Below are 14,925 nucleotides of genomic sequence, written 5' to 3'. Positions count from 1 at the left end.
GAGCATTGTTGTCAGTGTTTACACCCATAATGTCAGTTATCCACCTGAAACTGAAGAAAATAAGACCCTGGTTGTTATTGTAGTAAAATTAATGTAAAAAATATGTGTGTTTTAATTAATGTTATTTAATGTACTGTACAGTAGAAGTAACCACTGATATTAACGAAAAAAGTGAGACTGATAGTGGGACACCAATGTATACGTGCACACTCAAGGGAACAAGTCATTTATCTTAAGAATATGTACAAAAGAATCATTATTGTTTATTACTGAATATGTATTTGATTGAATTAATGTTTATGTATGTGAAATTGTGAAATGAACATTGCAATTCATTAAAAATAAGTTGACTATTAAAACACACACGCGGATACAAGACGGCATTGTTTTCGTGAGTGACGATGGTTCTACATAAGAAACTGAAGAAAATAAGACCCTGGTTGTAGCTGTAGTGAACTTAATGTAAAAAAATGAATACCTGTATGTATGTTTTAAGTACTGTAATGTTATTTAATGTTAATAAATGGAACACTAGAAGTAGCTAACCACTAATGGTAAAGAAATAAAGCGAGACGATTGGGAATGCCAACGTATGAGCAGTCAGTGCATTCATGTGAAAACATATCACATGTGAAACATATCGTCATTTCTCTACATATGAATATGACAGCAACACATATTTACTGTTTATATATGTTTCAAATAATATTTACGAACGTAAAACAAAAATTCTACTCGCCAATGGTGGTAAAGCCAATGAATATTGTGCGAGTTTTTACTCAGATGACGAAGTCATCAGGTTCAACTCTAACTGAAGCTGCAGCTTTCCTTAAAGCTGTTGCTGAAACTCTTACTGAACCTGAAGTTGTTGTTGGAGCTGCTTATGATACTGAATTTGATGGTGTAGCCGAAGTTGATTGTTTAGGACTTCAGGTAATAAAGCTGTCGAAAGAACCTTGCACAGCTGCTTTCTTTTCTCATTTTGCATCTTTATGTAGAGGTCATTTGCATTTACAGTATTTAAATTTTAATGCTTTGTTCTGTTAATGGATCCACTTCAGAAAATATGTTCATTGCTTGCTCCTTATAATATCCACAGACCTCTCACCTTTTTCATATCGTTTTAACACGTCTAGTTTCTCGGCTAAGCTTGGACACTTTCTATTAGCTTTTGAAACAACACTACCATCACTTGCTCTCTTGCTCATGATGAATAGGGATGCAAAAATTCTGTAAGAAACCTGAGAAAGATTTTCTCCTTTAACTGTTCAGATGCGTGAAAACAAAGGGTCCGCCAGCTGCGATTGTTTATACTAGTGATGCTGGCGTCACCACTAGGAAGCCCGGCAGCCTCCGTGCGCAAGCTGTGTTATTTTTTTATAATATCCGGATTTAGTTATTATTATTTATACAAAAATTTGATATATGTTTTTTGATTTCGTTGTAAATACGAAGAAAATAATGCCGTAAATTGAATTGGGTCCTAAATTAACCAGGGTCTTAGATTTGAATCTTTGTTAGTAGAACCATGTTATCGGAGGCTTTACTGCACTAAAATTTTTATGTCTATTGCAAACTATAGCATGTTTATATTCAAATTACAAAAATTCCAGCAATGTTAATTATATTCTCTTTAGTCAATTCATTAACATTTTATAAGAGAAAAACATAAACTCCCCTCATATGACAGATAAATAAATACCACTAGGTAACCATTGTCTGGCTCCAGCCCAGCTGTCATAAATCAACTCCCCTCTGACTTCCCGTAAGAGTGACTGTTTTTTAGGCTGAAAGTTTTCATCTTATAAAATGTCACAGACTAAGGTTAGGAGAATATAAATTGCATTGCTGGAATCCTTGTAAGACAGTGAATAATTTGAATTCAGACATCATATATTTTGCACAAAAGATAAAGATTTTAGTCATACTGTATGTACTAATAACTACTAAAATTTTTATGTAATGCAAACTATAGCATGTTTATATTCAAACTAATCACTATCTTGTAAGAATTTCAGCAATGTTAATTATATTCTCCCATGTCAGTTCAGTGACATTTTATAAGAGAAAAACTTAGTCACTCTTAGGGGCAAATAAATAAATAAGCACTAGACTTTGGCATCAACTGTCAAACATATCACCTAACCCCCCCCCCCCCGATCTTCCCAACCTGGGTTTGGTGGGTTTAGGTTTAAAGTTTTTATCTTATATAATATCACAGACTAAAGTTAGGAGAATACAATTTGCATTGCTGGAATCCTTGCAGGACAGCGAATAATTTGAATATAAACGTCATATACTTTGCACAAGAGATGAAAATTAATCACCTGCATGCATCACATTACAGTAGTGATATATGAGTTCTAGTGTACAGTATATGTACGTATATATACAGTAAAAGTCCAAAAATCCGGATGCCAGAAATCCGGACCATCCGAGAATCCGTACTTTTCGAAACTCTTCTTTTTTTTTTCTTTTTTTTTTTTTTTAATTTACCGGGCTCTTGTGTGTATGTACGCATGCGTGAGCGCCACAGCTGCACAGTGACAACAAGCGACCACGCGGACGCCACTTTAAAACGAGCAATTAAACTGTGACAACATATGTAATTTTGAGTCCTACTCATTCCATTTACAGAGTGCTGTACAAGCCCATAATAATGGCTCCTAAAGTAGATAAACTTCGTTGTGTGAAGAGAAAGAAGAACACATTGAAATTGAATGACGAACTTGAAATAATTAAGAAACTAGAATGTGGTGTGAGCAATACTGTACTGTTCTAATGGAAACATACGTTTTCCATACAACATTGGAAAGTCTACAATTTATGATATAAAAAAGGCAAAGAATAAAATTCTAGAATTCACAGCTTTTTCTTTAATACTGCTCATTTTGATAAGTGAAGCATGCTATATTTGCGACTGAATAGACTATAAAAATGTACCTGTTCATCTCTTCTTTATTCCTCCTTAAACTTGAATTTTAAAAGTACTGCCTGAGAATCCGGAAAATCCAAAAATCCGGACCGACCCAATCCCCAAGCAGTCCGGATTTTTGGACTTCTACTGTATACAGTGATCCCTCGGTTAACGAGCGCCTCGGTTAACGAGATTTCGGTTAACGAATTACCTTCCATAAGATTCTTAACTTCGGTTAACGAGCATTCCCTCAATTAACGAATTCCTTACGAGCTGCCCTCATCATGTTTTCGCTTGCACACCAGTTGTCGTTTTAGTCCGCCAATACAGTAATCGGTTCTAGGGCTTAAATTCCTTACCATTTTAGTAAATATCAAGAAGGTTGTACTATTCAATCATTTTAAAAGTTTAATATTAAATTTTTTAGTAATTTTAACAATTATTGAACATAATTAAAGTACAGGAAACTAGTTTTATGCTCGCCAAGCAGCCTGTCAACACACCAAACAGGAGTCGGTCTCTATGTCTTTTCAGTGGAGGTAACATCTTGCTGCAGACTCCAACATAAATGCTTTTTTTCTGTGTTTTCAGTCAAATTATTGATCATTTTGAAATTTATTTTACATATTGATGATATATAGAGCAGTGCAGTGTTAATTTAAAGAAAATATTCTTTATTTACAGCAATTGAACTTAAAATATCACGTGTTGAAATTGTTTTTGAATCCAGCATGGGTCCCAAGAAATGTAGAAATGCGATTTCAATTCAGATGAAACAGGAAATAATTAGAAAACATGAAGAAGGCATTAGAACAAATGTGATAAGCATAGAATATGGCATGTCGACATCAACTGTGTCGATAATTCTTGCACAGAAAGACAAATTCAAGGAAGTGAAAGTAAGAGACAAGTCTACCAGAGTGTTCAAAGGTAGATCCCTAATAGCAGAAACAGTGAGGTTACTTCTCATCTGGATTAGGGAAAAACAGATGAAAGGTGATTCAGTTTCTACTGAATTTATTTGTGAAAGAGCCAGGGAAATATACGAACATTTAAATGTAAATCAACCTGGTTCTTCAGGCACAGACTTTGAAGATTTTAGGGCCAGCAAGGGCTGGTTAAAAAAATTTAAGAAAAGAAGTGACATATTTAGTGTTAGGCATGGTGAGGCTGCCAGTGCTGATAAGGAAGGGGCAGCAAAGTTTTTAGTGGAATTTAAAGAACTGGTGGATACAGAAAATTATCTTCCACAGCAAGTGTTCAATGTGGACGAAACTGGGCTGTTCTGGAAAAAGATGCCCAAAAGAACATTCATCACCAGAGATGAAGCCTCTATCTGGGCATAAACCCATGAAAGACCGTCTCACTCTATTGCTTGGTGCCAATGCTTCAGGGGATTTCCGACTGATGCCTATGCTTGTCTACCACTGTGAGAACCCCAGGGTGTTCAAGCAACAAATAGTGGTAAGAGGAGATCTTGGAGTTTATTGGAAATCCAACCGTAAAGCATGGGTAACAAGACAGCTCTTTAATGAATGGGCTGTTGAGGTGTTTTGCCCTTCTGTGAAGAGCTACCTAACCACCAATAAACTCCCTTTAAAGGCTCTTCTCCTCATGGGTAATGCCCCTGGTCATGACCCTCAACTTGCCAGAACTTTGGAGTCTCAATTTGACTTTGTCAAAGTGTTATTTTTGCCTCCCAGCACTACATCAATCATACAGCCAATGGACCAGAATGTGATCAGCAACTTTAAGAAGCTGTCCATGAAAATTTTCAGGAGGTGTTATCAGGCAACTTCCACTGATCCTGAACTAACACTGGCACAGTTCTGTAAGACACAGTTTAACATCCTGGAGGCTGTAAAATTGATTGTGTCCTCATGGCAAGAACTCTCCACTAGAACCCTCAATTCTTCATGAAAAGCACTGTGGCCATCAGTAGTCCATGATTTTTAGGGATTTCAGGATGAAACAGAGTTGCACCAGGAGATTGTGTCCATTGGTCAGTCATTTGGCCTTGAAATGGAGGAGGATGATGTAGAAGACCTTGTGATGTCTCATGAACAGGAACTTACTCCTGAAGACTTGCAGCAACTAGATGAGATGTTAAGAGGCTGACAGTGGTGAGGAGGAAACGGAAAGTGATGACCATATGTCAACTTCAGAGTTGAAAGATGTTGTTCACCACTGAAAGAAGTTCAGGAAACTGGCTTCAAGGCACCCAGATGTGGAAAAGTCTGAACTAGCTTTGTGTCATGTTGAGGACACAGTGGTCTCCTTCTTCAAACATCAGTTAATGATGAAGAGGAGAGATGCCCCACAAACAAAAATTGACAGTTTCTTTAGTAAAAGGCAGCGGGAACAAGATGCTAGCCCTCAGCCTTCCACTTCATGAAGGAGAGAGGATGTTCCTGGTGGAGAATCTGTCAATCCAGAGGTTCCTGACATTTTCATGGAAGGTGACTCGCCTTCCAAGAAGCAGTAAAATGCTTCTCCTCCACCTCCACTTCCTTCTCTTCTCCCTTCTCCTCCACCCTCATTCTAATTCCCATCATCATCCAGGAGCCTTCTACATACACACCTCAAAGTAAGTGTACCTTTCTACCTTTTTTGTTGAATTTAGGCAATTTTCGGTGAGCTGGAACCAATTACCCAAAAACCCATTGAAACAATTGTTTCGGTTTACGAGTTTTTCGGTTAACAAGCAACCTTCTGGAACGGATTGTGCTCGTTAACCGAGGGACCATTGTATAATGATTTAAGGTCGATTTAGGGGTGTTTCTGACTTAACACGAGGTCCCAGGAAAGGAACCCTCAGTCTACTGTATATTGGAAAATTCCTTTATTTTTGGTACAGTAGTAGTCATAAATTTGAAATATTTCCTGCACGATTTCCCTCGCGAAATAAAAAAAAATATCGCTATATATAAGAAAATGTCAATAATTTTGGTAGCTGCGATATAACAAGATCGTAATATCAAGTCTCTGTAAATCCTGACCCTCCTACTATATTTACTATTTTTTTATCTGGTTTTGCATCATAAAATTGAATAAGGTGGGAAGGGAATGGATCTGGGAAAAACTTACGGATTCAGGGGGGAACTGGGAAGAAGACATGGGAGTCTCATTCATATCCCCTGATTGTTTAGTGGCAACTTAATCACTAATCAATGGATTATTACTGGTGGGCATTATCTATGGGCACCAATAATATTGTTCCATAGACTTGTCTTTGTATTATTGTATGGTAATCATGTGGACCAGGTTTGGTCACCTGAGAGGATTTCCTGGTAATTTCTCCATTTTTCTGTGTTATTGTTATTTATTTATTTTTTTTTTCAGGCAGAAAATGTTTGGAAAACATGAAATCATCATCACAGTGTCAAGAAGATACGACTACTGTGGGTGCAACATTTGGAAAAGCTGAAGCTTCAGAGCCAAATGAAACTGAAACTGAATCTTCCTCATTTATATCAGCTGATGGTTTTAATCATACTACAGATGAATCATCACCTAATACATCTCAGACTTCCATTATTCCCAAAGTGCCTTCAGGAGAGTCTCGAGAATCTTCACCAACTAGAAAGAACGGCTCATCAAAAGGAATTGTTTATGAAGCTCCTTCATCTCTACTCTCTCATGTAAAGGAGGAGCCATTCCGATCAACTAGAATTGTACTTGATAATGATGCTCAAGTACAAAAAGTTACAAGTAAAACCTCTCAGTTATTAGAAGATACAGAACAACATTGCTACCCACACTTACCACGGTCTCTGCCAACAACTGAAACCTGTCAACCAATTACATCCCTATTACTACCTAACACAGTTACCACCACTGCTTCAGCTACAACTACTACATCTTCTCAGTCAAATTCCTCTGTATCTGCAACCATAACACAACCTCCTCAACAAAAGATCACCTTGTCACCATCTTTAGGCAATTTTCATTCACATAAAACAGTTGATTCTTCCATGAAAACAAAGGAACCTAAGCTCATCCAAGTCAAGTCCTCTGTGCCAGATACAGGAGAGTTGTCAGCAAACAGAGAAGAGCTGCTGAAGAAGTTAGCTTATGATGCTTGTGGTGATGAACAGCCAATTGTGGTGGATGAAGATGATGTTTCCATTGTTGATGAAAGAGGTACAGTATTTGGCAATTATTCATACTATATATTGGTGTTAACCCCAAAACTATAACCATATAGCTTTTAAGTTCAAAATAACCTAAAGGGGAGAGTACAGTACTGTACGGTACATAGCAGAGTGGAGAGTGTATGCTAGTGTGTAAAGGGTGCATGTACAGTATATAGTACATGTACAGTATCTCAAAAAAGTGTCTGTCTACACTGTGTGAAACATGAGACCACAGATGATAGATATTGGGACATACATTAACTTTGAAATATGTATAGTTTAACATAAGTAATGTTGTAATCGCTCATAGGAGCGATTTTGGTTTGTGCAGGACAACAAGACCCTTGTCGTTGACGCGATGAGTATAATTCGGTCAAAACCTGTTGATACAATTCACATATAACAACTGCTGGTACATCAGGACACAGTTTGAATAATACGATCAATATACAGTATATAATTACACTTATTAAAGTTATTTAGAGTTCTCAGAGGATTCAACAGTTCACAATCACACTCTCGTTTTGGGGTCTAGGGTTAGATCAACGAGAACAAATCTAATGTGCTGCTGGTGATATTGGCTGATGAGAATCCAGATGTTGCCTTTACAGTAGAAGGCGATAGACTGTCCCTCAGGCAGTCACACAGCTGCTACCAGCTCCATCTCGCTATCCTGAGTTATAAATAGTTTCTTCACTTAACATGTGGCCGGTGCGCACATTTAACACCTCATCAAAGTTCATTGTCAACACTGTCTCTCCTCTCTCCCTTTCTCTCTCTCCTCTCTCCCTTTCTCTCTCTCTATCCCTCTCTTTCTCTCTCTCTTCTAGTTTATCTTACTGTGGCGGTAACACTCCCCCTGTCAGGCTTTGCACGAAATTACGGCCTACCATTAGATTCACTCTCCGACCCCTTCCAAGAGGCAGAGTCTCATCGCTGGGCGTATTAACACTGAGTCCTTTGTCTTCACTTTATCACTTCGCACCAGGCCATCTGCGCTCGGTAGTGCCTCCAGTACTCTCTCGAGCATCCACTGACTCCTGGGGAAGGGGTTGTCCAGAGATGATCACGATATCCCCAGCGTAGAGATTACGGCGAGTTTTGAATAATCTTTGTCACTGACGTAGTGTCGGGAGATATTCCTTTACCCACCTCTTCCAAAATTGGTCCGCGATGAATTGGGCATGCTTCCATCTTCTGGCAGGTCGGCTTGGCGTTGGTGGGTAGGCCTCCAGTTGCTTCTCCGACAAGTCACACACGTCCGTATTGTGCGGTCGAGTAATTTGCGGCACTTGGGTATCCATTATGACCCACGTATTATGGCAAGAGTGTGTTCTCGTCCTGAGTGTCCAGCTTTAGTCAAGTGCACCTCTCTCACAATGAGCCCCATGATCCTGTTGTCCCTCGGCAACAGTATGGGATTCTTCTGGTCTGGGTGGAGAGCGGCATGTTTCAGTCGGCCGCCTGCTCTGATAAAACCATGCGTGTCTATATGAGGTTCTGGTCGACTCGCATCATTACCTCTCACGGGTTGTCCCTGTTGTAACATTCCAAGTTCTCGAGGGAATCCTTTCCTTTACATCAATCTTAAGACGACTAACTTCGCATCTTCCAATTTGCTGACCTTGAGTCGATGTTTCGGTGATGTTTGTTCTTTTGCTTCCCCAGCCGCCATTCTATAAACCTTCTAATCCACACTACGCTATTCAGAAGTTGATGCCACGAAGAGTACCTGGCCCATAGCTTATCGAGGATACTCTCCCCCTGGTCAGCGTTCGTCGTCAGCACCGTGGTTTCCTTCTTCACATCTGGGTCTCCGTCTGTGAGGTCTGGAATCCTCATTGGACTCTTTGGCCAACTGTCTTCTTCCAACAAGAGGAAAGCAGGTCTTCGAATCCACCTGCCCTCCTTGTTGAGCTCTGTTCCATGTAGTCCACGACTAGCGTCATCGGCTGTGTTCAGTGCCGACTTCATGTGGCACCATTCTGCATTGGAGTCCTCGTGTATCATTGCCACTCGATTGGCCACGGAGGAATGGAAGCGTCCTTCGGTGTTTCGTATGTACTGAAGGACTGCCGTACTGTCTGTCCAGAACACTGATCTGTCTATTTGTAATTCAAGTTCTCGTCGTAGTTGTTTGTGTGCCTTGGCAGCCAGTACTGCCGCGCAGAGCTCGAGTCAAGGTATGGTCTGCTGTTTCAGAGGGGTTAGCTTGGCCTTGCCACACACGAAGGAGATGTGGTGGGTTCCATCTTCACACGTGGTCCTCAGATACAATACAGCTCCATACTCTTGTTGGGAGGCGTCGTAGAAGTGGTGTAGTTGCACGGCAGCCACTGGATTTGCATCCTCAGGTGGGTAGCACCTTGGAACGTGTACCTGTGATCGGTGAGGAAGTTCATCTAGCCATCTTCACCAAGCCACCCTGTTCTGTTCAGCCATTTGTTCATCCCACCCAACACCTCGTCTACACTCATCTTGGAATTTAATTTTGGCTCTTGTGACGCTCAGAGCGATGAGTCCCAGTGGGTCATATATGGAGCTGACCATACTCAGAAGACTTCGTTTCATCTCTGGTTTCTTAGGGATCTGGACCCGGACCGCTAGTTCGTCCTTTTCCAGGTCCCACAAGATTCCCAGCTTTCGTTCAGTGGGGAGCCTGTCGTCTTTCAAAATAACTTCATTTACTCCCACGGATTTCTCTGTCTTTGGAATTGTGGGTAATTATCGTTGCCTTCCCCGGCGAATCTACTGAGAGAAGCAGATCGTCAACTTAGAAGTTACGATTCACTTTCTTGATGTTGTCATCGAGACTTTCCCTGTAATCTTGGAATATTCGTTGTAGCGCCTACCCGGCACATGAAGGGCTACACATACCTCCAAAGAGATGTACTGTCATTCGGTAATTGGTGGGGCCCCTGGCAGCTGGTCGTCCGTTCACCATAAGAATCGTAAGACGTCTCGATGTTCGGGTACTACTCGCACATAGTGGAACATTGCCTCGATATCAGCCATGAGTGCCACCTATCCTTGTCTGAATCTGATGAGGACTTCCATCAAATTGTTGTTAAGGTCTGGCCCTTGCTTCACCTGGCTGTTCAATGACATCAACTCATATTCGGCTGCACAATCAAAAAACTATTCTCACCTTTTCTGGCTTCCATTATTGGAAGTGCGACTCTGCTGGACTCTTGTAATCACAACTCGTAACCGTTGGGTTCTTCACACCGATCATCAATTCCGTTGTTGGTTATGGTTTCCCTGACCCATCTATGCGGATTTCTTCTATTCGTGGCACCAGCACCCTTTGTGTACTCCCAATCCTTTTCTCCATGGTGCTTGTACCGGCTTCGGTCTTCCATGATTTAGCTCCACTGGTTGCCGATTCTGGTGGCGGCAAAAAGGCCTTAAGTTGACTCATTCTAGGTCGCTTGTGGTCAGGTGATATGTCTATTTGGTAAGTGCCCCCAGTGATTCCTCTCACCCTTTGGAAATTGGTCTGGTGTTCTCCTCTTTTAACTTCGCCCCATTGCGCCTTTCCACTGCTCATCAGAACTCCTGTGAAGTGCAGAAGCCTTGAGTGTACTCCAGAGCAGCCATCTATACCACATACCATCTTCTGGCTGCACTCTGTTATCCGGTGATTAAGACCCCAGGCAGGCGAAGCAGCGATGTTCTTCCCTTACGAGGGAAGTTCGCTTCCCTGTGGACATGCTGAGGATTGTCCGGCACATCTGAAGAAGGTGATCTGCGCGGCATAGCGAGCAGCGTTCATCGTCCGTTTCTCTGGTTGTCTTTTTTCCTGATGTCACCAGACCCACAAGTTTCTTCCTCGACGAGGATTGGCGTGAGGGTGAGTCTGCATATATTCAGCTTGGTTCCTCCGGTCCTTGTCCCTTTGGGGCCTCCTCCGCCTTGTCGACCATATCCATAGTGAATTTCAACATCCACTCGATCCCAGGAGGCTTCCCTTGCTTCCTTTTGTATTTATGCACCTTATCCATATAGTCGTCCCTTATCTTTCCCTTGAATCTCTTAGCTAATGTATGTATTGATTCATACTTGTCAATCTGATGTAGTTCTCCCAGAACCTTCAAGTTCCTCATGAAATTCTCCAGTTCGTCTGAGAACTGTTGGGGGCCTTTCGCGTCATTTAGTCTCACAGTTGGACCTTATTAGCTGACAGACGTAAGTGTGCTTGTTGCCATGACGTTTCTCTAATATGTCCAAAGCTTCCAAGTACCATGCTTTGGGATCTTGTATTTGCAGGCATCCTCGCAAAGCGTCCTTAGCGGAGCTGGCGTAGGCGACGAAAAGTGTCTCTAATTTCAAAGCATCAAGTATTCGCAGCATCCCAACCTGTCGCTGGAAGGGTCCCTTGAACTCTCAGTAATCACCACAAGTTCCTCCGCTGAACTTCGGAGTCTGCCTTTGGGAGAACCTCATAATTTCTAACAGTTTTCTCACCCAGCCCTCGGACCTTGGCTGGTCGTCCTTTTGGTCCTTCATCAACGTTAGTGGTTTCGGTGAGCGAGCTTGATGTTCGGAAGTACTTCCGCGCTCAACAAAATATTGTATATTTCCATTCAAGTATTTATTCAAGTCAATTAGGAGGGAATATTATTGTAATACAACAGTTTTTTAACTGAAAACCATTCGAAAAGCGGTTACGGTAACATCTTTTGAACGAAAGAAAGCGAAAGTCATTGCTTTTGTCACGATTTTATCCCACTTTCCACTGTAATACGTACGTCATTAAAGCCAAAATATTACATTTCCATATTCTCAGAAATAAATAGTAGTTTTGCTGAAATGTAATGTATTTCAATGTAAATTAGGATAAACTACATGAAAACAAAAGACTGTACCTAACCTTCCGATGTTCAAGATATGTTACTCGTTTTTTTAATAGTTTCCGGTTAAAATACTTTTATATTTGTGATATTCTATTCATACTGTGCTTGATATAATATATATATATATATATATATATATATATATATATATATATATATATATATATATATATATATATATATATATATATATATATATATATATATATATATATATATATATATATATATATATATATATATATATATATATATATATATATATATATATATATATTTATTCTGGACCTAAGCTAGCGGAGCCTTATATGCAATGTCACCTCCCTCTCCACCTTTTACTCGGGTAATCAAAGCTAGACGTCTGTTCTGGATTGAACAAAAACGTTTTTATTTTTCTAAAAAACAGTTTTTGTGATATAGTCCAGAATCACGACATCTCCACCCCTCGAAAGTTGATATTTGCTTACAGCTCGCTCTAGGGCAAGAGATGACGGTAGCAATCTGAGTGATGAAGGGTGCGGGAGGGGGTTTGAGAATTTCAATTAAATGCCAGGTAGCGATGTGTCCTCCTAATATTACGTATTAAGTATTTATTAGATGTTTTAATTGCCTGTATGTTCGCCTGGCGAGTTATTGCTAGGCATTAACATACCTAGGTATAAGCTAGACGTCGCATTCTGGACTACAGTATATCACAAAACTGTTTTTATAAAAAATGGCTGTTTTGAATGGTTTTAGAACAGTAGAAATTCCAGCATAAAGAAACTTTTGGTACTATATACGATTACTTGGTTAAATGAACTTAATGTTTATCGTTGTTGACTTGTATGATGTTTTTAATGAGATACTGTGCTGTAATATCAGTTTATTTCTCATACTCAAACTATATGGTGTTACAGTTAAACTCATACAATCATTTTGTTGGGAATTCAAGGTTTTAAAAGTCATGGCATGACTCCATCTATTGGTTGATGCACATTACAAAATTATGGTGAATCACTTAAGAAAGGAATTCAAAATCAAATTCAGATTTGATATGCAATAATCATATCTATCAGAGTGGCAGATTTTAGTAATCAGTATTTTTTTACTTATTTTCTGAGCTTTGTCCCCTATTCAACATAATTTTTTTACAGAATTTAGTATTAGATATCTGGAAAAAGAGTGTTCATGCTTTCTTGAATAGGATCCAGCAGTGTGTCCCAATTTCATTTGAAGGGGTGATATTCAATCTCATTTTGGCTTCTACATAGTTCTTATTGCCATTCAGGTGAAAATGCAACTCCTCTACTAAAATTGTACTTAACCCTTTAGGTGCGTAATTAAATTTCGCGCCAGTACCTGAAAAGTGTCAATTATCCTGCCAAAAATGAATTTCATATAATCACATTTTCTATATGTTTTTCCTAGAGAACTTTTAGTATATTTTCCAAATCTGGAACAAAAATTCACATATGTGTGCAAATTTTAGAGAAAAAATGACATTTATACCCCAAAATGCAGGAAATTGGTATAAATCAATGTCTGGTATATGGCAAATAAATTTAATCAATTTGGTTACTAAACAGCAAATTTAGATATGTATTACATATTCAGATAATATCAAACAAAATAGTACAAAAATAAGCTATATTGCATTCAGGAAATATTCCTATACCTCTATACATAATATGTCCGCATGTCGTCTCATTTGGGGAAGTTTTTTCAAGGCCGTGGGATATCCCCGCTTGTCGCATTTAATTAATATAATATTTTGGGCGGGTTTACCCGCATGCCGCATCCAAAGGGTTAATGATATTGACAATGATATTGTATGCACTTTAGGGATACAGTACTGTAATGAGTAATTATCTCTTTGAAATATTTCAGAATTCTCAGAGTGTGAGAAAGATTGTCAGTGCATTAAATGTGAGGAAAAAGCAGAGAAGGTACTACCAGAAACAGCTAAGCCACCTTACCAAGTCCGTCGCACATGTTAGTGGATTATTCTTTAATGTCTACATAATACCATCATAAAATGTTTTTATCCTCTGCTAGATGAATACCTTCCATCATATTTATCCTTCTTTATTTTTTATTATTATTATTATTATTATTATTATTATTATTATTATTATTATTATTATTATTATTATTATTATATGCTTCCTTGTCCATTAAACACCTAATTTCTAATATTCATCTGGTAGTACAGGTCTGTTTATACATTATAATTTTATATACAAAACCTAAGAGGTCCTCCCAACAGTGTCAAGATAACCCTCAATAACAATCACTCATATTGAGCTCTTCTTTCTTATCTTCTAAGTGTCCCCATTGTCCTTACATTTTTGCTTATGCTCATACACCTGAAAATCAGAATATAAAATGCTTTGGACAAAGGTTTTGGAAAGTACATACAGTAGACTCGCAATTTACACGTATTTTCTTACGTGGTTTCAACTATACGCGAAAAACCCCGGGGGGGTTGGGTTACAATTTCAAACTCAAAATTTAAAAAAAAAATGCTGTATGTCTAGTGCGAACTATAGCATGTTTATATTCAAATTAATAACAATCTTATAAGAATCCCAGCAATGTAAATTATATTCTCCCAGATCAGTTCAGTGGCATTTTATAATAAAAAAACAAAAACTCACTCTAAAGGACATAAATAAATAAATAAATAAATAAATAGATAAATAAATAAATAAATAAATAAATAAATAAATACTTCACTAGACCTCCCGGTGCCAGCTGTCAAACACATCACCTAACCCCCCCCACCCCACCATCTTCCCAGCCAGGGTTTGGTGGTTTTAGGCTTAAAGTTTTTATCTTATAAAATATCACAGACTAAAGTTAGGAGAATATAATGTGCATTGCTAGAATCCTTGCAAGACAGCGAATAATTTGAATACAGGTACTCCTCTACTTAAGAACGTTCAACTTACAAACTTTCAAAGATACAAACATCATCACTGAGGGGGGTTACTTGCCAGAACAGTTGTTTAATGTGGATGAGACTGGAGTATTT

The 14,925-nt window shown here is 39.0% G+C and overlaps 1 protein-coding gene across 5 annotated transcripts in view; it reads left to right on the top strand.

Annotated features, from left to right (window-relative positions):
• The window catches only part of LOC121858313, a 175,293-nt gene that overhangs the window by 125,107 nt on the left and 35,261 nt on the right, over nt 1-14,925 (top strand). For all 5 annotated transcript variants that reach the window (XM_042354649.1, XM_042354648.1, XM_042354647.1 and 2 more), the window contains 2 exons: nt 6,260-7,060; nt 13,779-13,883. In XM_042354649.1, the coding sequence (XP_042210583.1) occupies nt 6,260-7,060; nt 13,779-13,883 (906 nt within the window). The remainder of the gene's footprint in view (nt 1-6,259; nt 7,061-13,778; nt 13,884-14,925) is intronic.

The sequence above is a fragment of the Homarus americanus genome, unplaced genomic scaffold (assembly GCF_018991925.1).
Source record: "Homarus americanus isolate GMGI-L3 unplaced genomic scaffold, GMGI_Hamer_2.0 scaffold57980, whole genome shotgun sequence".
In the NCBI taxonomy this organism is placed as follows: Eukaryota; Metazoa; Arthropoda; class Malacostraca; order Decapoda; family Nephropidae; genus Homarus; species Homarus americanus.
Note: the sequence above shows the minus strand (reverse complement) of the source record. Positions and strands in the feature narration are given on the sequence as shown.